Source organism: Neovison vison, chromosome 5 (assembly GCF_020171115.1).
Source record: "Neovison vison isolate M4711 chromosome 5, ASM_NN_V1, whole genome shotgun sequence".
NCBI classification, from domain to species: Eukaryota; Metazoa; Chordata; class Mammalia; order Carnivora; family Mustelidae; genus Neogale; species Neogale vison.
Genome location: NC_058095.1, coordinates 105,643,349 through 105,668,247, shown reverse-complemented (window position 1 = coordinate 105,668,247; position 24,899 = coordinate 105,643,349). Strand labels below are relative to the sequence as shown.

Below are 24,899 nucleotides of genomic sequence, written 5' to 3'. Positions count from 1 at the left end.
CACAAAATGCCTTCCCGACATCAGACGCTGAATCCAAGCCACAGTTAATATCTGTGCTTCTGACTGACTGGCTATAAATCAGATGCTCCCATCAGCAACTCCATGGGTCCTATTAATGTGCTCCTAGAACTCAGGAAACTAACACTCACTAGATAATCAGTTTATTATAAAGGATATTAAGGGATGTGAATTAATAGCCCAATGAAGAGGGGCGCCTGGGTGGCTCAGTGGTTTAAAGCCTCTGCCTTCGGCTCAGGTCATGATCCCAGGGTTCTGGGATGGAGCCCCGCATCGGGGGTCTCTGCTCAGCGGGGAGCCTGCTTCCTCCTCTTTCTCTGCCTGCTTCTCTGCCTACTTGTGATCTCTGTCTGTCAAATAAATAAATAACATCTTTGAGGAAAAAAAAATAGCCCAATGAAGAGAGACACAGGGCAAGATCCCAAGGCAAGGAGCTCTGCCCTCATAAAGTTTGGGGCCTGGCACAGTGAGACAAACATTCTTGTTTGCCAACCTGAAAGCTCTCAGAACACTGTCTCAGAGTTGAACTATATGTGTATGTAGGAGGAATTCCTGTATTCCATACGCATATAGTTCAATTCTGAGACATATCCAAAAGGTGAACTCTTTCACCTTTTGGGTTCTTATAGAGGCTTCATTACAAAGGCATGATTGGGTATTTCATTGGCCACTGGCTATCAATTCAACCTCCATCCCAGTCTCCTCCCAAAAGGTTGGGTGGGACTGGAATTTCCAGCTATCTAAAGACAAGGTTGATTCCATTGGCAATTATCCCCCATCCTTTAGTGCTTTCCAAAAGTCACCTCAATAACATAACATAATACACCTTTACAGTTCTCAACACTTTGGAAATTCCAAGAGTTTTATAAGCTTTACAAAGCTTATCTCGTTCGCTTCTTTCTTTCTTTCTTTCTTTCTTTCTTTTGTCTTTCAAACAATAGTGCCTCAAGGCAAGCAAATGGATAGAAGAGCTTTGCTCATATTCTTTTAGGTGTAACTATTCATTATACATATAGTTCAATTCTGAGTTACACAGGAAATAGGTGACTAACAAATGTCATGTAGTCTGAGACTATATGAAAGGCAAGAGAAAATATGAAAAACTGAGAAAAAGAACCAGAAACCAATTTATTTATGCATAAATTTATTATGCATAAAATAATGTTTAGATACAAAAACGATAATGTAATTAATAACCTTATGAATGCCTTTGCCCTCAAATTCTATGGAATATTGTCCAAGACATGGAGAAGAATGAGACTAAGAGATGACAAGATACTAAAGACAGAGGATTGAATGAGATTGTGTATAAAACACCTGTCACATCAGCACTACCCAAATTATAAAGGTGACATGAACAACTTCAGATGTGAGAATCAATATATTTTTCATTTGCGCAAATCTAAACTCATTTGATGAGCTCTTCAAGGTGAGTCAGTAAATATCCCCAAGGATGTTAACTTTCCAAATTATTCTATAGCTTTCTTCATGTGTGGGATTACAGCACTTCACCTCAGATGTACTTCCTGTCTTCCCACTGGTCCAGACACACACACACACACACACACACACACACACATCCTCCCCAGATTGTTCCAAGTGTATGCTGTACTCTTAAGCTACATTCAGAACATGACACATGCAGGAAAGTGAAAGGGATTTTGTTGAACCTCTTTTCTTCTCTTTATATCAAACTTAAGTCAACATGGTTTTCTGTGGCTTGTATCTAGGATCACTAGATCCTAGTGATAATTTATTTAGAATTTATTTTTGTACCAGATACTCCTTAGGCTCCACAGACATTTCATAATTTTTTTTAAGGAAAAAGAAAATGAATCCATGATGATTATCAAAGTCTTCATCAAGACAAGGAAACAATTAGTGTTACTTCTGTGCTAGGAAAATTTCTGCCAATCTTGAAAGTATCTCCTGGCTTATGACTCTAAGGTCAAATATGAGCTTGTCCATAAGAAGAGAAACTTATAAACTGTGGCTCAGCTTTAAATATCAATTCTATTGAGCATAGCTGTAAACAAGTCACAAAGGTAAGCTCTCTGATAACACATGTTAGGGCTATAACAGCCCAGACCTTTGGTTCTTATGTGTATTTAAGTGCAACCAGGACTGTGGTAAATTTTTTGGCTGTAGAATGGAATAATGGGATCCCTGATGAGAATACCTAGATTATATGGAACCATTCTTATTTGAACTTCTGCTAACTTCTGCTAAATTAAATATTTCTTAAACCTTGTGGGTCCAAAGAATTTATATTCCTCTCGGATAGATTTGCTACATAAGTATCTGGCACTGGAGCATGGAGAACAATGGAAAATGGTGTGGAATGTTGGAGGGAATTTTTAGATGCAAAAAACTTGATTCTAGCAGTCCTATGCTCTGTGTGAAATATGTATCTTACAGCTTTCTATTCTCCAAAGGCCTTCATTTAAACCAAGAACACTAATCTACTTTGGAGAGAAACTGTGATGATTAGAAGAGTGAGAGAACACTTATATGGGGGGAGAGAACTGATTCAGAAGAGGCAAAAGAAAATGAAACACAGCCAAAGGAACCTGAAGAGAGCTTTTATGCCAGCATAAAGCATGCCACCAAAACATGTAGGAGGAGGTTGATCTGGAAGCTCATGGATCTTCTAGAGAAGTAGAGAGAGCAGTGAAGAGACCATCTAAGGAAAAAAGGAGGTGTGTAGATTATCATCTTGTCATTGTCCACCCCTGCTTAGGAAGTTCCCAGTGTGGCCCATATTTTTATTCGATAAGCAAATGTGTTTCCACCATCCATAAACCTACTGTTAAGGAGCACTGAAACATAAGAGTCTAGAGAAATAGAATCATGAAGTATCCAAGGAAATCCAACAGCGAAAATATTAGATGACTCAACTTTTTCTCAGCATTATGAAGGGATATCCAGAACCTGTCCCTATGCAAGTATCACCTACTGCTCAAGGCCCTGCATGGTCTTAAACAAACAAAGAAACTACAGCTTAACTCCAAGATGACCAAATCTCTCCAAACATTTCTGGGGCCACAAAAATGTGGGAATTTTCACTAAGATTGTTGTTATTATTGTTGGTGGTGGTGATGATGAGGAGGAGGATATGGCTATGGAAGAAAATAGCCCACCATACTGAAGTTTAAAATGTGCCTTTTTTCAACAGACACTTATGTAGCATTTGAGGTAGAAGGGAAAAGGAAAAGGACCACAAGGAAAAGCTGAAGAGAAAAGGACACCTCTTTGGAGTGACTTAGATTGGCCCCATCATTCTTACAATGAGCACCATGATCATTAACCATTTATTGAATAGTAGCTACAAGACTGCTTTTCACCCAACACTTAATCCAAATGTTCTGAATAATTTAACCCTTAAAATTGTCCTTTTAACTCTTTTCTTTGTATGTAGATAGTTACTGAAAGATGTAAGTCTTGGAGCTGACTGAAGGGATCAAATTCCTCAGTAGCTACTTCTGATGGCATTTAGAATCTACTCAGATAATCTCAGAAAATCTAATCTCATTATCTGTAATGTAATCACCTCTGTTACTATCTAAGGTCATATTCACTTTTTGGGATATATGGTAATTGTCACACATTCTACTCATCAGGACAGAAACATACCCTTTGGGGGCCACCATTCAATCCACTACAATGGTCAATAAAAACATAAATTTAGGCCATTACAAGATGGCCTTATGAAGAGAACAGAGCAGGGAGAAGGGATAAGAGAGCAAAAAGGGATGCTATTTTTGATAAGAGTTAGAAAGAGCCTTTTTAAAAAAATTAACATATAATATATTATTTACCCCAGGGATACAGGTCTGTGAGTCGTCAGGCTTACACATTTCACAGCATTCACCATAGCACATACCCTCCCCAATGTCCATAACCCAGCCACCCCATTCCTCCTCTCCCACCCTTAGTTTGTATTGTGAGATTAAGAGTCTCTTATGGGGGACCTGGATGGCTCAGTGGGTTAAAGCCTCTGCCTTCAGCTCGGGTCATGATCCCTGTATCCTGGGATTGAGCCCCACATTAGGCTCCCTGCCATTAGGCTCTCTGCTCTGCAGGGAGCCTGTTTCTGCCTCTCTCTCTCCCTCTCCCTGCCCACTTCTCTGCCTACTTGTGATCTCTGTCTGTCAAATAAATAAATAAAATCTTAAAAAAAAAAAAGGGTCTCTTATGGTTTGTCTCCCTCCCCATCCAAACTTGTTTCCTTTTTCCCTCCCCCTCACGGTCCCCTAGCCTGCCTCTCAAAGTCTTCATATCAGAGAGATCATATGATAATTGTCTTTCACTGATTGACTTATTTCACTTAGCATAATACCCTCTAGTTCCATCCACGTCATTGCAAATGACAAGATTTCTTCTTTTTGATGGCTATATAGTATTCCATTGCAGATATACACCACATCTTCTTTATCCATTCATCTGTTGATGGACATCTAGGTTCTTTCCATGGTTTGGTTGTTGTGGACATTGCTGCTGTAAACATTTGGGTACATGTGCCCCTTCGGATCCCTACATTTGTATCTTTACGGTAAATACCCAGTAGTGTGATTGCTGGGTTACAGAGTAGCTCTATTTTCAACATTTTGAGGAACCTCCATACTGTTTTCCAGAGTGGCTGCACCAGCTTGCATTTCCACCAATAGTGTAGGAGGGTTCCCCTTTCTCTGCATCCTCTCCAATATCTGTCATTTTCTGACTTGTTAAATTTAGCCATTCTGACTGGTGTGAGGAGCTATCTCAGTGTGGTTTTGATTTGTAGTTCTCTGATGACGAGTAATGTTGAGCAGTTTTTCATGTGTCTGTTGGCCATCTGGATGTCTTCTTTGCAGAAATGTCTGTTCACGTCTTCTGCCCATTTATTGATTGATTATTTGTTCTTTGGGTGTTGAGTTTGGTAAGTTCTTTCTAGATTTTTGATACTAGTCCTTTATCTGATAGGTCATTTGCTAATATCTTCTCCCATTCTGTCAGTTTTGTTTTGGTTTTGTTGACTGTTTCCTTTGCTGTGCAAATGCTTTTGATCTTGATGAAGTCCCAGTAGTTCATTTTTGCCCTTGCATCCCTTGAGTTTGGTGATGTTTCTAGGAAGAAGTTGCTGAGGTCGAAGAGGTTGCTGCCTGTGTTCTCCTCAGGGATTTTGATGGATTCCTGTCTCACATTGAGGTCTTTCATCCATTTTGAGTCTATTTTTATATGTTGTGTAAGGAAATGGTCCAGTTTCATTTTTCTGCATGTGACTGTCCAATTTCCCCAACACCATGTGTTGAAGAGACTGTCTTTTTTTTCCATTGGACATTCTTTTCTGCTTTGTCAAAGATTAGTTGACCAAAGAGCTGAGGGTCCATTTCTGCACTCTCTATTCAGTTCCACTGATCTATGTGTCTGTTTTTGTTCCAGTACCATACTGTCTTGAGGATGACAGCTTTGTAATAGAGCTTGAAGTCTGGAATTGTGATGTTGCCAACTTTGGCTTTCTTTTTCAACATTCCTCTGGCTATTCAGGGTCTTTCTTTCTAGTTCCATATAAATTTTAGGATTATTTATTCCATTTCTTTGAAAAAAAATCGGTGGCATTTTGATAGGGATTGCATTAAATGCATAGATTGATTAAGGTAGCATAGACATTTTCACAATATTTCTTCTTCCAGTCCATGAGCATGGAATGTTTTTCCATTTCTTTGTGTCTTCCAGAGAGGGCCTCTTTAATGAAGGGCCCTGGAGTAGAGACCTACTTGAAGTAGATGGGAGAGAAGTCTTTAAGGCAGAGGAAAGAGTAACACAGGCTGTAAAACTAATTGTGTTTGAAGAAGTGAGTACAGCAAAGAGACTAATATTATTGGAGTAGAAACAGAGTAGGAGATGGGTCAGAGACAGAATTTGAGTTTTATTCTCAGTAAGAAGGGAAACCATTGGTAGATTGAGAGTAGAGGAGTAATCAGTTTGATTTATATTACTGTGGCTGATAGATAATAGACTAAATAACAGAGAGAGGGCACTGAAGTAGTGTGGCCATTTAGGAAAGTACTGTGTTGCTCCAGGCAGGAAAAGGACTACGGTCATAGCTATGGAAGTGGTGAGAAGTGACATGACTTGGGATATATTTTGACGGTTGAGCCATTAGGATTTGTTGATTGAGTGACTACATGTGAGAGTAATCAAAGAGTCAAGGATGATTTCAGTGTTCTTTTTGCATATGTGGCTGGAAGGATGTAAGATACCACCAAGTAAGAGTTAGAAGATGAGGGAGAAGCAGATTTGGGCATCAAGAATTCTGTTTTGGGATTGAAAAAGCCTTTTAAGTAGAGATACTCTGTAGTGATTTGGCTACAGGAATCTGGAGTTCAGGGTGAAAGAATATGTCTTGGCATCATTGGTGAACACCTGGTATTTGGAATCACTGTGGAATAAGTCTAATACAGAAAAAGTACCAAGACCAAGCCTGAAGAATTCTAAAATTAAGAAGTCAGGGCAATGTGAAGGAAATAAGAAACAGTTCTGTGAGTGAGTTAGTGAGGTAAAACCAAGAAAGTCTGCTGATCTGAAAACCAAAATAAGATGATTCAAGGAAGGAGTAGTCAACCATGTCAAAAACAGCTGATAAATCAAGTAAGATGAGGACTGAGAATTTACTATAAACTCATCAGTGAACAGTCAACGGGAGTCATGACAAGAATATTTTTGGTGGAGTGTGGGCACAAAATTCATTTAAAGCCAGTTCAGAAGGGAATTGGAAAAGAAAAAAAAAAAGAACTGTAGGCAACTAATTGGGAGGATTTCCATGAGTTTTGCTCATAGGGGAGAAGAGAAATAAAGTAGTTGCTGGGGGAATTGTTTTTTAAAGATTGGAGGAAATACTATAAGATAAGAGCATACTGATATAAATGCCCCTAGTGAGAGGCAAGACTTGATACTACAGGCAAAAGAAGGAGTGTGTGTGTATATGTGTGTGTGTATAAGCTGGTTTTCAATACAGTCATCATTAAACAACAGGAAATTTAGTTTTTCCTAAGCATATTCAGATCATTGTTGCAAAAAAAAAGTTAGCCTCTCTTTCCCCAGCTCTAAATATTTAGGGAAACCTGCCAGTGTCTCCACTCCCTCCTGTTTTTCACAGGAATTTTCTACTTCAATTGGAATATTTAGAAACAGTAAGAAGAGCTACATGTTTCCACATGAGACTTTAATAATACTGTACTTTGTGTTTACATATCATATATCCTTGATACTTCATAGCTCATTATCATTGTAAATTTACAAATCAGTGTATGAAAGCACAAGGCTTAGAAGCAACTATTTTCCTGTCCAATAGTAAGTTATTAATGCCAGGATTGGAACTCATAATTACTGACACATGTGGTCCTACAACATCTAAAGATCATTTTCATAACATAAAACGAAGTGCTTAGTACGGAAAACATATAAATTATCAAATATCCTATTTATTCAAGATAATTTTAAGAATCATGAGGCTTTAATCATATAACCATATATAAATAACCATATTATATAACCATATTAAACCTTAGTCCTACATTAATATAAGTATAGATAAATGTATCATTTGATCAAAACTAATACTTAATATGAGTTAGTAAATATATACATATATAATCCAATCAGTTCCACAAAGTAGAATATATTTCAATCAAAAAGTAAGCAAATATGTCAACATACTTAAAAATGTAACTACTGCCTTAAAAAATTTTCACCAACATGCTGTTATCTAAAGGTGCCATTGGTCAGATGCCATTGGTCAGACTTCTGTATATGTCATCAAGTCTCTCCTTACTGAAGTAAAAGCATCTATTGTCTGCTGATTCAATTAAGAACATAAGCTACCCAGTTCGCCTGGCAGTACCAGCTGGGTTTTAATTCTGGTGACTTGGGCCTTCATATGTCTGGGAGATTCTGTAAGATCTGTCTCAAAGAAGCACAGGCTACCACGTGGGCATCTGAAGGAAGATTAGCAAGTGATTGAATCAGCTTCTTGACTATTGTCTTCAAACACTGGTGGGCAGCATTCAAATCTCTGTCAAACTGTTGTCCTTGAATTTGTAGAGCCAAATGACTGCAGATGTTTCTAAACTCAACACTATCCTGAAATAAACAGCAAACATAAGCAATTAGATAGGTTATGGGGACATTTGCTGAGTTTTACATACCCAACTTCCATTCCCATCTCTTGCCATCACAGGACCTCAATTTTTCTCTGAGGGAACTACTCTCCTCCATCTTCAGCCTATGTGATTTGGCCAAAGCTGACTCCACCCACTCTACAACTCCAGGGATCAGCCAATCAGAGATGACTACCCTTCAATCATTTTGGCTTGGTCAGGAATGGACAGGTGACATAACACAGACCAATAAGCTACAGTTCTAGAATGTCTTTTGGACTGGGAAAGAGAGGTTCTTTTTAACTGGGGCTTTTGGAAAGCATCCTGCCACCATAAGGGGAGAACCCACATGAGAAGGAAGTCAGTAGAGGAAAAAGAAAAAAAAAAAAAAAGCAGAACCAAGGGATTAAAAGAGATCGATTCTAATTATATTCTCTGAGTATATTGATCCAGCTATACTTGAAAAATAAGCTCCAGGATTTTTTGGTTATCTGAATCAATAAATATGCCTTTTTACTTCAGCCATTTGAAGTTGAGTTTCTGTTATTTGTTCCTAACAGAGCTTTGAAGAATACACAAATAGCCTCTGTTCCTATTATTCCATACTCACAGTCTTCAAAATTCCAACACAGGATATGGTATATAATGAACATAGTGTCAAGAACTTTCCAATGCAAATTTAGAAAGAATAGTTCCCAGGTAGTTTAAAAGAATGAAATAACTAGATTTTTAGTTCCCAAATGTTTCATATTCTAAAATCCATTGTATAGAAATGGTACACTAAAATTTTTCCAATAAACAAACAAATAAAATTATTCCACCAGAGATAATGTTGAATATATAATTTATTTTAAATACATGTAAATGCTCTCCACAGACTTCTGGTTCTGATAACATGGCATACTTATTTTCCCTAAAACCCTTTGAGGAAACTGAAGTCTAAATAAAATAGAGCAAATATCCTTTCTGGCATTGCAAGAAAACCATGAAAATCCCTAATGGACAGAGATAAAGAAAAAGTAGATTATTTTAGCTGCCCACCAATATTCATCAAAAAAAAAAAAAAAGAAAGAAAGTTAATCTGGAGCTGGGTTTGGGGTGGAGGATAAAGTTGCTCCAAGGATGTGTAACTGTTGACCTTCACGACCCAACAGCTAAAGCTGGGAGCTGCCCTCTGTACCACATACATGTTCTGGGAACACTCATGCTAAGAAAGTGGCTTAAAAATTGGAACTGGGCTAAAATATTCATGGACACATGGTAAAAGCAAATAAAAGCCTATTCCATGGGGACAGGTCTACAACCCATGCCCCACAGTAGTATTCCCATAACACTCTGTCAAAGACAAACTCAGAATATGAAATTTAAAATATAACCCATCATGATATAGCAGATACCAATACAGGGCAGTATAAACTCCAAGTATTTGAGCTAGAAACTATAAAATATGTTTAAAGTGATTAAAAATATAAAAGAAGGAATCAGAAACACTTTAAATAAAAACAGGCTTGGAAAAGAACCAAATACCAGTTCTAGAAACTATTGTGACAAGTTAAAAACTCAATAGACAATTTAGACACCTGAATAAATACATTCGAAATAAGGCATAGTAAACTAGATGATGAATATGAGAAAATTACTCAGAATGCAAGATAAAAAGCCAGACAGGGGAAATATGTACGGAAAGTTAAATAACATGGATGATAGAAGAGAGGGTTGGGGTAGAAGAAGGGAGACAATAGTCAAAGAGAATAATGGATAAGAATTATTCAAAATTGATCCAAAACATGAATCCATGATCATGAACATAGATTCAGGATATAAAATCAGCCTTGAACAGAATAAGCGAAATAAGATTCAAATCTAAACTTATTAAGGCAAAACTACTCTTACAAGCAACTGGGGGCAGGGCGTAGGGGTGGAATGGATGACCTTCAAGGGATGACAAGACAGACTGCAAACAGCCAAGCTATAAGGACCAAAACCAGAAAAGAATGGGATAACTTTTCAAATAATTGTCAACATAGAATTATTTTTAATTCAATAAAACTATTATTTAAATGTCAGGGAAAAATAAATATGCCTTCATTTTAAAGGACAACAGTAGTAGTAACTACTACCTTCACTGTCATATTTTCCTAGAGATATAATTCAGATAGGGGACATTCATTTCAAAAGGAAAGAACGAGATGCAGGAAGCCACAGTGAACAAACAAACTTAAAAATATGATGTTCAAGAACTGATGTTCAAAACCAAAATTATAACAATTAACTTGGGACTTACAAAAGCAAGATGGTTCCAAAATCCTGAATAGCAGTAACATGTAGGAGTGACTGGCATTCTAAGGCATTATACATATTCAGAAAGGTGACGAAGTTGATAAATTTCAGATATATTAAGTATGCATGTGAGAAATGTAAGGCTTATCATTAAAGGATAGAAGTAATATGTAAAACTTCAAAATCAGCAGATAAAAGGAAAACGAAAACTTAATTGATTCTGTTTTTAGAAGGTAAAAAGGAAGAAATATACAAACATAAATCAAGGTGAATAGAAAGCATTAAATCAGACACATTTTGAAATATGTGGTTACCAGATTAGATTTTTTAAAAATCTATTGATAAATTATTTACAAAAAACACATTCAAAACTAAAAACACCTAAAGACTTAAAGTAAATGGATGCTAAAACATATACACAGCAAAGAAGAGTTGAAACCAAGCCAGGAAAATCATTATTAGGGATAAAATAAACTACAGTTAATAAAAGGACCTATTCCTCAAGAAGGATAACAGTTCTGTACTTCGTATGTGCCTAATATGATTATCTTAATTTACATTCAATCCACATACATAAAAGCTGATTTCTACCCAGCTTACTCAGACACTGAAAAAAATCAAACAACAAAATGATCAACTTGGAGAGAAAAGACTAAACCACTAATCACAAGCTTGGCCCAATAAAGATAAGCAAATACAAATTTTCCCAAAGATACATGGAATGTTTATGAAAGCTGACTCTATTGTAATACGCTAGAAGCAAATTCTCAACGAATATCTAGAAGTCTATATCATATAAATAACAATGCAAATAAATGAGAAATCAATAACATAACTTTCCCAATACATACATGACTTAAAAATCTACTTCCAAATAATTCATGGATCAGCGAAAAAATAACTGAAATTTTAAAATACTTTATACTGGGGGCGCCTGGGTGGCTCAGTGGGTTAAGCCGCTGCCTTTGGCTCAGGTCATGATCTCAGAGTCCTGGGATCGAGTCCCGCATTGGGCTCTCTGCTCAGCAGGGAGCCTGCTTCCCCCCTCTCTCTCTGCCTGCCTCTCTGCCTACTTGTGATTTCTCTCTGTCAAATAAATAAATAAAATCTTTAAAAAAAATACTTTATACTGAACAATTATGGAAATAGTATATCACAAATTTGTGGGATACACCTGCATTGAGAAAGTCATGCACTTAATGCCATAAAAGTAAAGAATAATCACTGAAAAAACACGAGCTAAGAATTCAACTCAAGAACTTAGGAAAAGAAAAAAAAACCAGATAATCCAAAAGAAAACGAAAGAAAGAACTAAAAGCTGAACTGAAGTTTGGAACTAGGGTTTTCTTCCCACTTCTATGTGGAAACAGAAGCTATTCTTCTCCCTAACAAAAACTCTGTCACTTGGGTTAGAAGGACCTGGGTTTCTGGCAAAGTGTTTATTAGAGAACATCTTCTGGGAAACAGAACAAACATTCATCTGTTGAGTTTGGCCAACAATGGCAGCCGGACTCCAGTGTGAGTGAGGGGCTGGGACAGAAAGATCAACACAACAAGCCACAGTTCCTTTACTCAAGCGTTCACAGCCTACCATGCTTCTTGTTTTTTTCTTCCTATTTAAAGCATTCTTGCTTCCCCGCCTTTGCGTTTTGCTCATTTCTGCTCAGAAGGTATCAAGGGGCTACGTAGATAATCCGTCCCATAGTTCATGGAGTAACCTATGTTCCTGCATATTGCTTGGGAATGGGAAAGTAGAGAGGGAGTAATGCCTTCTGGACTACTACGCCAGATCCACATCAAGAGAAATTGTCTGTTTGCTTTACAGAAATAATCCAACTCTAAGTACAAAGTGGAAGGATCAAAGACAACATGCAAAGGGAAATTCAAAACTGAAGGAACCACTGAAATGTGTGCTGACGTGTGCCTATTAGCCAGTCTGCAAAGGCATTCATCACCCAAATAAGATTAAAATGCCTTAAAAATATGTTTGTGGGCCTAAAATCTGAAGTCAATTTCACGTTTACTGTAAAGAATCAAAGAAGGCATCATTTGGGGAAAGTATACATATAATAAAATTCCACTGCTGGGCTGCACTGGTCCCTGAGGCTCTGGGTAAACTTCAGATCTCTGGCAAGCTTTGCAAAGTCTCTTTATTTTACTCTTTTAGTACAGTTTTTTAATCCTTTCTCAACTATATTAACAGTCAAAGAAAACAAATTAATAGGCACAGGCTTTCCATGGGACTCTTAAGCCTGGAGATGGAAAAATAAAACAGGTGGTTGCTTCTCTTCCTGGGGTCTGAAGGCTAACTGTGGATCCAGTGATCATGGCCTCCAGCCAAACCTCTACTGATTCTGTTGTATAGATGGGGGCCAAAAATCACAGCATTGAGACAGTGGCATATTGAACGGCTCATGGACTTTCAGTAGAAAATCCCATGATCGATGCTCATGATGATTTCATATTTGCTGCTTTCCATTCAATGACAGGACACATTCACCCAGCAGCTTTTATTTAGCAAGTCCCAGATGCTTTCAGAAATGATGTCATACCCTTCACAGGGTTTTGAGTACGTTGCCAGCATTAGAACGCTCTGACTGAGCAATCTAAAGACAGGTTTTGGAACGTCTAAAGCCTTGTATAATTTCAGACTGTGGATATGAAATGTGTTGGTTGTTACAGTGCTTCAAACTGATAGGCGGCATTTACATTTTATAGTGACTCAACTCATCTACTGGGCTAATGGCCTCAGACTCAGTTAATGAAACAAATACATTTATTTCAAACATGTGAAGTCTCCATTACATGATTGAACACCCTGGGTAAAAAGCAGTAAGACATGGGTACCTAGTCTATAAAAAGCTGAAACCTAGTAGGAGCATTGAGACACATAGAGCATATATCTAAATATCCAGTGAAATGGGATGGCGGCTATGGTAAAAACACAAAAACCCAACCCTACAGAAGACCAGACATTTATAGACTCATAATCCAAGCACTGTAGAAGGCTCATACAAAGAACTGATGTGTGAATCCTTTCTGGAGCACACCTGGTGTCACACTGTTTGCCACACAAGAGAAACCCATGTGCTTAGGAGGCAACCCTTAGCTCTAATTTCCAGAACATTTTTTCCCCTTAATTCTTAGCTAGAATCTGCCCTGTAGTAGACAGAATAATGGCCTCCTGAAGATGTCCATGTCCTAATCTCCAAAAGCTGTGAGCATGTAATCCTATACAGCAAAAAGGATTTTCTAGATGTTAGTTAGGATGGTAGCCCTCCAGGCACCTGCAAAGACCCCTGGAATGCTGGGATTGTCCCTTCATGAGCACTGGACTTGCCATCAGAGCCCTGGTTCTGTCCCTTTGACAGGCCACCTGTGAACAAGACATTTTTTTTAATCTCTGGAAAATTCAGTTCTCTAATGTATAAGGTAGAAACAAATAGCTACCACACAGAGAGATTTTGAAGGTCAAATAAGCTCATGGTCATGCAAACCCTGAATTTATAAGGCACTCCATTCATCTAAGGTTGTGCATAAAGTACTCCTCTAGATGGGAGGTCGGCAACAAGGAGAGAGGAGGAAGGAAGGACAGAAAATTACAGAACAAAATGCTCTATAGAAGCTAAGAACCTAATTGGTGAGATGAAACTATCTAAGCTGTTCAGTAGTAGAGAGGTCACACAGAATAAGATTAAGGCACAAAGAAGAGTGCTTGAGCACACGTCATATCCATTAGAATGACTACTGTTGAAAAAATCCTGAAAATCACCAGTGTTAGTGAAGATGCGGAGAAACTGGGCCCTCGTGTGCTGCCAGTGGGAATCTAAACTCATGCAGCCACTACGGAAAACAGCATAAAGACTCCTCAAAAAAATTAAAAATGCAATTACCATGTGATCCAGCAACTCCACTTCCAGAATACATATTCAAAAGGATTCAAATCAGGATTTCAAAGAGATATTTGCACACCCATGTTCACAGCAGCACTATACACAATAGCCAAGAGGTGAGAGCAGCTCAGGGGTCCCTTGACAAATGAATGAATGAACAAACCATGGTATATACATAGAATAAAATACTATTTAGCCTTAAAGAGGGAGGGAATCCTGAGACGTGCTCCAAGATGAAAGAACCTTGAGAACATTATGCTCTCGGAAATAACCCAGACACAAAAAGATAAATACCGTATGATTCCACTTACATGCAATACTTAGAGTCGTCAAACTCACACAGAAACAGAGAGAAGAATGGTGGCTGCCAGAGGTGAGGGGAAGTGTAATGGGGATTTGTTGCTTAATATGTACAGAGTTTCAGATTTACAAGATGAAAAAATTATGGAGATTGGTTGCACAATAATCTGAATGTTCTTGATACTGCTAAACTATACATAAAAATAGTCAAATTTGGGTTATGCCCTTTTTTTAACCACAATTAAAAAAAAAAAATAAGTGGTCAAGAGCATCAGAATGCTGTCGGCCTTTGCAGAAGGGGATGGAGGTTAGGATGAGGCATCCAGGAAAGCTGTACAGACGTTCCAAGACAGCTGGTGCTGGGGAATGCAGTCTTTGCCTCTCAGGGAAGAGATGGCCCTCACAGTTAGAACGATAACACAGCAAAGACCTGAAGTCAAGTAGGGGCTGGGACTGGAAAAAGGCCAGACTAAAAAGAATAGAGCTTTGTGCTGGGAACCAGCACACAAACTAATGTGGGAGCCTTGAATGCCATAATGAAGTCCCTGGGCACTTCCAAACATGGAGAGCACATGGCAAGCCAGCATTTTAAAAAACACTGGTCTGGCCCAACCTGCTACATGCAGGATCCAAGGCCAGGCTTCTGATCTACCTAGGGTCACTCAAGATTCACAACCATCCATGAATGACTGATGAAGAAATCTGATGACTGAGAGAGATGAATCAACATACCGAAGTCACACAGCAAATGAGGGGTACCTTTTTTTTAAAATTTATTTATTTATTTATTTATTTATTTATTTATTTATTATTTTTCTAAAATAAAGAAAAAATTGCTCTTTTCCCCCTAAACTAAAAGGCAACCTTCAGAATGGGAGAAGATATTTGCAAATGGCTTATCTGATAAAGAGTTAATATCCAAAATCTATAAAGAATTTATCAAACTCAACACCCCAAAACCAAAAAATCCAGATAAGAAATGGGCAGAAGGCATGAAGAGACATACAGATGGCTAACATACACATGAAAAATGCTCAACATCATTTGGCATCGGGGAAATGCAAATCAAAACTACAATGAGATATCACCTGATGCCTCTCATTACGGCTAAAAGTAACAACAACAGGAAACAAGAGATGTTAACAAGATAGAAAGGGTTGGGAATGCAAGCTGGTACTGCCACTCTGGAAAACAGTATGGATTTTCCTCAAAAAGTTAAAAATAGTGCTACCCTATAACCCAGCAAGGGTGCTAGTGAATCCTAAAGAATCCTCTCTTCCCAAACTCAAATGTTCATCAAGACCCACCCCGAATTAGAAACCGGGCTGGGTACTATGATGATGTGGAGAGCAGAGCCTGCTACCCATGGTGGGAGACAGACTAGGGAACTGAAATTACAGAGCCTCAGATGTCCTCATGGGATGAGCAGGGATACCATGCAGGCGAGCAGGGAGGCACCAAACTAGCTTTGAGATGGAACAAAAATGTCTACAAACGAATGTTTCTTTTTTGGACCTATATTCACACTATTTTTCTTAAGGTTAACTGAGTGTTAACAAAGCTCCAGTTGGCATTGGTCACATCCAAATTGAGATTGGTCTGTTGGCCCATCCCACTTCGCTACAACATAATTGAGAGGGTTTGGCTGTCTGGAAGATATTCAAGGCATGGAAACTTCTACCTCCCATGTCAAGCCAACTCCTAGCTAATCAGCGACCACCCTAGCTGGAGCTCTCTCTTCCTCCACTCTGTTCTCTCCTGCCCAGCATATGGGAGGTCTCTTAGAAAAACTGCCACACTTGCACTTTTCTGCATTATGCTTTGTGTTTATTAGGAATGCACACATCTGGAATCCTTGAGCAACTGCAAATGCACCTGCAAAGTCCAAAAGGGAAGAAAAGCTAAGGCTTTTTTTAGCTTTGTACTGAAAATAAACACTCCCATCAAAACTGAAGTCTTGAAGGCAAAAAGAATCTGGCTTCGACAGTCAGTTTCAAAGCCTATTTTCTGAAACCAACACCAGCGGATAATAAAGTCAAAAATACAATATGACTTTATGGGCTCTACAATGCAGATAACTTTTAAAGAATCCACAAAGAAGAGTTTTTTTCTTTCCTCATCACCTTCAAAATCACTTCTCCATCTATATAAACTATAAATCAGCTCATATCCCCTTCACCACTGGCTTTAAAGTAAGTTGGTTCTTTCCAAGACAGTTACATCTCAAGCTATAGTCTCTTGCAATGGCTTCCACAAACTTGTTTCTTCTCACATTTTCCTTTCTAGTTTGCCCTGAATGCCCAATGTCCCCTATGGAGAGCACTGAAGAAAGATCTTTCCGCAGCTTTTGTGGTGGGGGCCTCCTGACCTTAATAAACTTCAGCAGACCACTCTCCACTAAAGGTGCCAAGTGCTGGGACATACGAAGGAGAGCAGATCCCTTCCCCAGACCCATCACCCACCCCCATACTGGATATGTCCATAAAATTGGAAAGCCATTTCTCTATTTAGAGGGATGGTGTGAAAACCATGCTAGCAGAAATAGCATACTACACAAATTGTCCCCTTGGTTCATCAGCATCTGGCTTTGAACTACAAATTCATGGGGCCCAGAGGAGCCCCCAGTGGCCTGAACCCACAGTCAATCTCAAATAGATATGTAACTGTGTGTTAATAAAACACTCAATGAAGAACCAAAGTATCTGCCAGTCACCATAAAAAGTCTATCGTCCACAGGAAATTAAACATTTTTACTTGTGGTGTACCCAGTGCAAACGCTCACAAATAAGAACTAAGATTCCTTATGCATTTGCTTTGGGTATGGAACCATTTTCATTAGAAAAGTCCAGTTAAAAGAACTTTGTGATGGATACAAGCTCTTGATTCAGGTATGCACACAAGGCAAACTCCAAAATTATAGAACAAAGCACGGCAGCATTTCCATCAAGATGTTAAACATAGCAGGTTTGTTTTAGGGCCTTCCTGAGATATCTTTCCCAAAATTCTCATTTTGGCAATTGTAAATGTCCTGATTTTCCTATCACTCACGTTATGAGCAAGGACAAAGCTGTAATGAAGCTATTAAAAGAGTAGTCACTGGACCTTTTTGTCCCAGAACACCACGATTTTATCCCAAATAAAGAGCAATTCCCTGGCTATGCCATAATCATGTAACTCTGAGCCTTTATTCCTTCAATAGTTTGTAAGTAATTTTTAAAGACACAATTCCCAAATTTGCAGAAACTGGCTCCACACTCACGTTAATGGGGAAAAAAAGCACTCATCACCAACGTCTTCCTCTGAGTGACCCAATGTTCACACTTGCAATTTGCAAAGAGCATTAGCAGTGACCATGAAGCCAAAGCCAGTGATTTTATAACCACCACGCTTGGTATGTAGAATGAAAAAACCAGCAAGGACCACGGAACGTGATAGAATAACTGGCACCAGATCAGCTAATTGAAATGGGTGAACTCACAGGCAAGTTTAATCTATAATAGCAGAAAAGTTCTCCTGCCTCTGAAAGCTGGCATCAGCCATAGTTTCCATGAAACTTGCACCAGAGCAGAACTCTTGGAAACTATAAATGTTTTTGACTCTCAAAGGAAGACAGAAAAAATCAGAGTGACTTCATAATTGGCTTGGTTAATGGTGTCTGTGTGAGTTGGTCATTTTCAGCAGTTCTTAAAATCCTGGACTGGCTTCTATCTGGTCCTCTGCATGTTTCTATGCCCCCTTTGAGTGGTGAGTACCTAAGGCATTCTTGATAGTTATTACTAGTTGGATAATGATTTCCTACATTCACCTGGTGCTTTGGGTCACTACGTAAAGTGGCCCTCATATAAAGAGACACACAAATCACCCATATGATGGATTAAATTGTGTCCCCCCACCCCCACAAAAAAAATATGTGTGTTGAAACATAACCCAGTGTGACTGTATTGGAAAAAGGACCTTTAGGGAGGTAATTTAGGTTGTATGAGGTCATAAGGGTGGGGCCCTACTCCAGTAGGATTGGTGTCCTTGTAAGAAGAGAGAGATATATCCAACATCTCTCCCTCTCTCTAACCAGGTAGAGGAAAAAGCCATTCAAGACATAGTGGGAAGGCGGCAGTCTGCGATCCAGGAAGAGAGACCTTATCAGAAACCAACTTTTTGATCTTCAGCTTTCCAGCCTTCAGAACAATGAGAAAATAAATGTTTGTGGCTTAAGCCTCCTGGTCTATGGCATGCTGTCATAGCAGCCCAAGCTGACCAAGATATCCAGTCTACAAGGTGATTCTTGCACCCCAAGCAGTGTGCAGTGCACAGCATATCCAACCCACTGTACACACTCATGGATTTTATTTCTGCATGATGTTCATCTCACCTCTCTAATCCAGCACTGTGATATGACAGAAAAAAAAATAGACAAAACCATGTTTGAGCCATGGGCCATCACTTCCCAGCTGTGAGATCTTTAGTAAAATCCTAAATTCCTCTGAGTCTCAGTCTCCTTCTATAATAAATGTTTGTCTAGCTGGTTAACTCTAGCCTTTCCAACAAATTTAACAAGACTCAGGATTATGAAGTATTTTTTTATCCACTATAAAAAAGCTCACTTCATGCATGTTTTGCATGTATGATAATCTCTAAATATTCAAAAAGAATATTAAGTGTTGGCTTCTTCAAAAAAGAGTAAAATACTATAAAAATGTCCATCAGTATTGTGCTGAGAGTTTCTCTGCCTCCATGCCTGAAAATTTCACTTCCTTAAGCCTCAGTGGCTTGATCAGCAAGTCATTCAGTGGCAGCATCTCTAAGTCAGTCATCAGGTAGGGCTAAAGCTGACCTCTGGATAGTGGAGACTTCTTGGAAATCTCCTTGGGTCATCCTAACTCTGCCTTTGTCAACAGACTCAGAAAAGTAAATAGAGTCCGTGGGCTAGATCCATCAATATCAAGACTGGAACTCACAATAATAATAGTCAATGAGAACATGAGACATAAACTTGTTAATAATTATAATAATAATAATGATAAATTTCAAAGGTATTGAGAGTTTGTATGGGCAGCCACTAGCTAAGTCTTCATGTGCATTATCCTAATAACCCTATAAGGTTAGATACCTCTATCTGCACTTTAAGGAAAGGAGACTGAGGCACAGGAAGGCTGAATAATTTGCCCAAGGGCCTACAGCAGAAAGTGGCATAGTAGGTTTGAAAGGCTTCACAGGACCAGATCACTGAGCTGTCCTGCGCTGTCTCTACTTTGGGTCCCTAATGCCTTTCATCTGGGCCGAGGGCTTTAGTTCAAGTGAGTCCCCCTCCACTCTGTGGCAACTAACACTGTGGGAGGGAGCTGATGTTAGAGGGATGTTTCCACACACTTCCAAGTGATACACAGGTGTTATTTCCATTAGCACAACTCCTCCCAAAATCCTTCTGTGTATAAAATCAATCCACATGTTCTTAATTTAAAAATAAAGAAAACAAGAAAAATATTGGAGAAGACACATATAAATGGCAAAATAAATGACAAATCCATGTTTTTGGATTGAAAGAATTAATATATATTTTTAATATTGTTGAAATATCCACACTACTCAAAGCAATCTATAGGTTCTGTGCAATACCTATCAAAATTCCAATGGCATACTTCAAAGAAGTAGAACAGTCATTCTAAAATGTGTGTGGAACTACAAAGGACCCCAAATAGCCAAAGCAACATTGAAAAGAACAAAATTGAAGGTACGATGCTCCCTGCTTTCAAGATATACTACAAAGCTACAGTAACCCAAGCAGGATGATACTGATACAAAAACAGACACACAAACCAGATTGGAACAGAATTAAGAGCCCAAAAGTAAATTTACACAGATATAGACAATTAATCTATGACAAAGGAGCCAAGGATATACAATGGAGAAAGGACAGTCTCTTCAATAAACGGTAATGAGAATACTTATCAGCCACAGGCAAAAGAATGAAACTGGACCACTATCTTACACTACACATAAAAATTAACTCAAATTGTATTAAGGACTTGAATATAAGACCTAAAACCATAAAATTCCTAGGGGGAAAAAGAACATAGGCAGTAAATTCCTCAACATCAGTCTTAGGAACATCTTTGCAGATCTGACTCTAAAGGCAATGGAAAGAAAAGCAAAATAAACAAACATGACTACATCAAACTGATGAGATTCTGCAGGGCACAGGAAACCATCACCAGAATGAATCAGCAACCTATTGAATGGGAAAAGATATTTGCAACTGAATATCTGACAAGGGGTTAATATCCAAATACATAAAAAGAACTCCTACAACTCAAAGACATAAAAAATAAACTACTGGTTAAAAAATGTGCAGAACATCTGAACAGACATTTCTTCAAAGAAAACATACAGATGGCCAACAGGCACTTGAAAAGATGCTCAACATCACTAATTACTAGAGAAATGCAAGTCAAAACCACAATGAGACCCCTCCTAACGCCTGTTATAACTGCTGCTATCAAAGAGAAAAGAAAGAACAAGTGTTGGTCAGAGTGTGGAGAAAAGGAACACTTGGGCACTGTGAATGGGATTGTAAATCAGTGCAGACACTATGGAAAACAGTATGGGATTCCTCAAAAAATTAAGAACAGAACTACTGCATGACTTAGCTATTCCACTTCTGCGTATTTATCCAAAAAATATGAAAACACTAATTTGAAAAGATATATGCACCCCTGTGTTTATTGAAACATTATGTACAATAGCCAAGACATGGAAGCAACCTAAATGTCCAGCGATAGATAAAGGGAAAAAGAGGTAAGATAGATAGATAGATAGATAGATAGATACACACACACACAATGGAATATTACTTAGCCATAAATAAAGAATAAATTCTTGCCATTTGCAACAGCATGGATGGACCTTAAGAGTACTATGCTAAGTGACGTCAGTTAGACAGAGGAGGGCAAACACTAAATGATTTCACTCATACGTGAAATCTAAAAGATGAAACAAATGAACAAATAAAATAAAACAAAGACAAAGTCATAGATATGGAGAACAGACTAGTGGTTACCAGAGGAGAAAGGCGTTGAGGCATGGCTGAAATGGGTGAAGGTAATCAACGGTATGCTGATGGATGGCAACTAGACTTGTGGTGGTGATCACTTTGTAGCATATGCAAAAGTCAATTTAACACTAGTAATAATGAAGCCAGGTCAGCATAACCAGCCCCCTGGAAAGACAGATGACTGTGTCCTTAAGTCTAAGTTCTTTGTAATCACTACTTTACAACCAAAGATACTACTTTTTCTCCAAACTAAAAACCAAGCAAAATTCTGAGATGTTGGCCAGGAGGCAAATCATCCAAAGAAACCTCTCCCTTCTGAAAACACGGGCTGTTCTCAGGAGCCCTCAGAACCCATTACTCCTCTGCAGGTGACCAGCAGACTCCAATAGGACGGCTACTTTGGGTTGGGGGTTGAGGGGACCAAATAGCATTTCTCTATTAGAGACAAGAAAGAAGATGAGTAGAAGTGAGATTTTTTTAGGTAGAGAGGAAGATATTTGTGTCTGATGGCCTCTATTTTCTCAGAAGAGGAATGAGCCGGTTGAGGTTTGGATAAAGAAAGCTTGAGAAGGGTGGAAAATGTTGAGGACAAAAAGTCAAGTAGGAAGCATCAGAAGAATGACCAAGTAGAAGGGACAGTGGCATGAAGCTCGAGTGGCATGGTTTATAGGCCATAGCAGAGAGCCCAGTGCATTTGAGCTGGGCTGGGCCCTCGGACAGTGGTCTCCAAGCTGACCCCCAGACTGCGTCCTCACCTGCTGTGACTTATCTAGGGTCATGTCCACGCCTCAGTCATTTCAAGGGTTACCTTTGCCTGCAAGAAAATTCAAGGCCCTCCGCATGACACACAGACCTTTCTTGCCATCAGACCCCACTTACCTGTCCATCATCCTGTTAAAGTTTCTGCCATAATGAACTAATTTTAGTTCCCCCAAAGCCCAAGTCTTTTCATTTCTTCTGGGCCTTAGATCACACAGCTCCCCTGAAGTCATTTTTCCCTTTTATGCCTGTGGGGCAAATATTCATATTTTTTTAAGATTACTTCCTCCAAGAAGCCTACCGAGATCACCTAAGGTAAAGCCGATCACTCAGTCTCTCTTTCTGCCAACCTACATGTGCCCTGTATATGCCCCTAACATCACACAACCCTTCCTATTTCAGCAATTCTAAGATGCACACTATTTCACGTTTCCAAAATCTCTGATGTGATCTTACAACAGATGGTGCATCATAGTTCATTTGGTAGGATTTTTTTATTTCTTCATGGTACAAAAAAAGGTCATTCTACACACAAGCATTAGTGAAATGCAGCTTCATTTTTTAACTTCCTAATGTAAGTGGGGAAGTGCTTCGCATTTGGAGGCAATCTTATTTCCCCTCCCCCCAACACACATTTGGGAATATTGGGTTGTATCAGTTTGTTGGGGGGGGGGGGTAAGGTTTCTGGCATCTCCCCGGGTTGAGGCCAAGGATGTTGCTAAACATCCTATAACACACAGGACAGCCCCACAATTATCCAGCCCAAAATGTCAGTATCAGGTGATTGAGAAGCCATTGTGTTAGAGTAACAATACATATTTGGCTGTATCATATGCTTGATCATATTTAATTTCAGATCAACCTTTTACAGTGACTAGTAACCTAAAAACACAGCAGTTTTTTCCAAACCTTGGCTTAAAGAGCAAGAATAGCAACTCTGAGGAACCCCCCTAAGTTTTCTTCATCCCTCCCACCCATTTCCTTCTGCTGGCCTCCCAAGGGGAAGGAAGGAAGCAAAATTGGAAAGCCAGAAGATCTCAAAGACATTGTGACCTTAAACCAATTTGGTTAGTTAATGACAAGGCAGATACTGGATCCCAAGATCTGCAGATTTCCCCAGTCCCACCTGGCCCGGGAGGCAGCTGTTCTGCTCCCTGGCTAGGCTGAGGAACATACTTTGGTACCACAAGAGGAAACGTGCCCTACAAACACAAGCTGCGGGACTTAGCAGGAGTTTAGTATTAGTATTCACGCTTCAACACCCGGGCCGCACCCGGCTCTCACCCCACTTTTATGACAATTTAAGTTAACTCCGTAAAGGCCTCTGAACTCTGTGGGGAATTGGGTTTCTGCAAAAAAAAAAAGTTTGATTCTTAAGTGTGAAGGAACTTTAAATAAATTTAGGTGATTTTTTCACACAAAAGGCAGAGGGGACTTAATACGTGCATTTAAGGCTCTGGAGTAAGGTTTATTAACTCGGAAGGGGAAAGCAGGGGCAGCTGTCTTCCACCCCTAGAATCTGCACATGTGGAAAGGGCCTTCGGCTGGAGCAGGAGGCTGATTAATGTGAGAGAGAGGGAGAGAGAAAAGGAGTTCCGAAGGAAGGTTTTTGGCAAGGCCTCCTTGCGTTTCAGTTCCACAGTCAGGTGGGCCCCAGGTGGGCCCCTCAGTTCCTAGACTCAAGTCCCAGGGGTGTCACCTCCCCCCTTCCCTCTCACAGAGGCGGAGCCCCTGTGGATGGCCCCGCTTTGCAACGGGTGGCCCCTCCCAGCTTCATCCCTTCATTCCGGCCCCGCAGCCCCGCCCTGTGGCGGGATCCTGCGCTGGAGCGGGGTGCTGGAGGCCAGACTCACCTTCAGATGAATGAGGAAGGACCGCTCCTGCTGGAGGGGGCCCAGCAGCGTCTGCTCCACGCTGACCAGCTCCGAGGTCGAGTCCACCACGCGGGCCAGCGCACTGCGCATCGCCATCTGGGCCAGGGTGCAGGGCCCCCGACCCCTGGGGAAGGGCAGCAGCTCCGCGGCCCCCTCGGCGCCTCGCACCACTTCCACTTCTGGGGAGCTTGGCCGAGCCCCAGACCCGCCATTCCTGACCCCCCGCGCCCCGCCCCCGTCTTGGCGCCCAGGCCCCGGCCCGGCCCGCCGCGGGCCTGTGCGATGCCCTGGGGCAGCGGACACGTGGTCTGGATCGTGCGGGTTCCCCGGGTCGCCCGGACCGTCCCCCCAGCCCCACTCCTGCTGCAGCAGCTGCAGAGTCTGCAGAGCCACCATTTGGTGGCTGATGGAGGCCACTAAGGGCGCCGGGCTAGCCATCGCCTCTGCCGGCGGTTCGGCGCGCCCGGCGGGCAGGTGCAGCAGTGAGTAAGAGAGGCGGGGGCTTTTGGAGTCGCCAAGGTCACATTTCTCGGCATTCTTGCCTCTCGAGGGTGGGGCTGGCCCCGCCCCAGGCCCGCAGGAGATGGCC

At 40.1% G+C, this 24,899-nt stretch overlaps 1 protein-coding gene and 1 long non-coding RNA gene across 2 annotated transcripts in view; one reads left to right on the top strand and one right to left on the bottom strand.

Moving 5' to 3' along the window:
* Positions 1-7,201: 7,201 nt before the first annotated feature.
* On the bottom strand, positions 7,202-24,757 carry DLEU7 (deleted in lymphocytic leukemia 7). The gene is made up of 2 exons (XM_044250667.1): positions 24,290-24,757; positions 7,202-8,139 (listed from the first exon to the last, which is right to left on the bottom strand). Exons 1-2 carry the CDS (start codon positions 24,746-24,748, stop codon positions 7,933-7,935), a joined length of 666 nt encoding a protein of 221 aa, XP_044106602.1. The 5' UTR covers positions 24,749-24,757; the 3' UTR covers positions 7,202-7,932.
* LOC122907844 overlaps positions 24,278-24,899 on the top strand; it is a 25,880-nt gene continuing 25,258 nt past the window's right edge. Inside the window, exon 1 of the long non-coding RNA XR_006384762.1 lies at positions 24,278-24,365. This is a non-coding gene — a long non-coding RNA (uncharacterized LOC122907844). The remainder of the gene's footprint in view (positions 24,366-24,899) is intronic.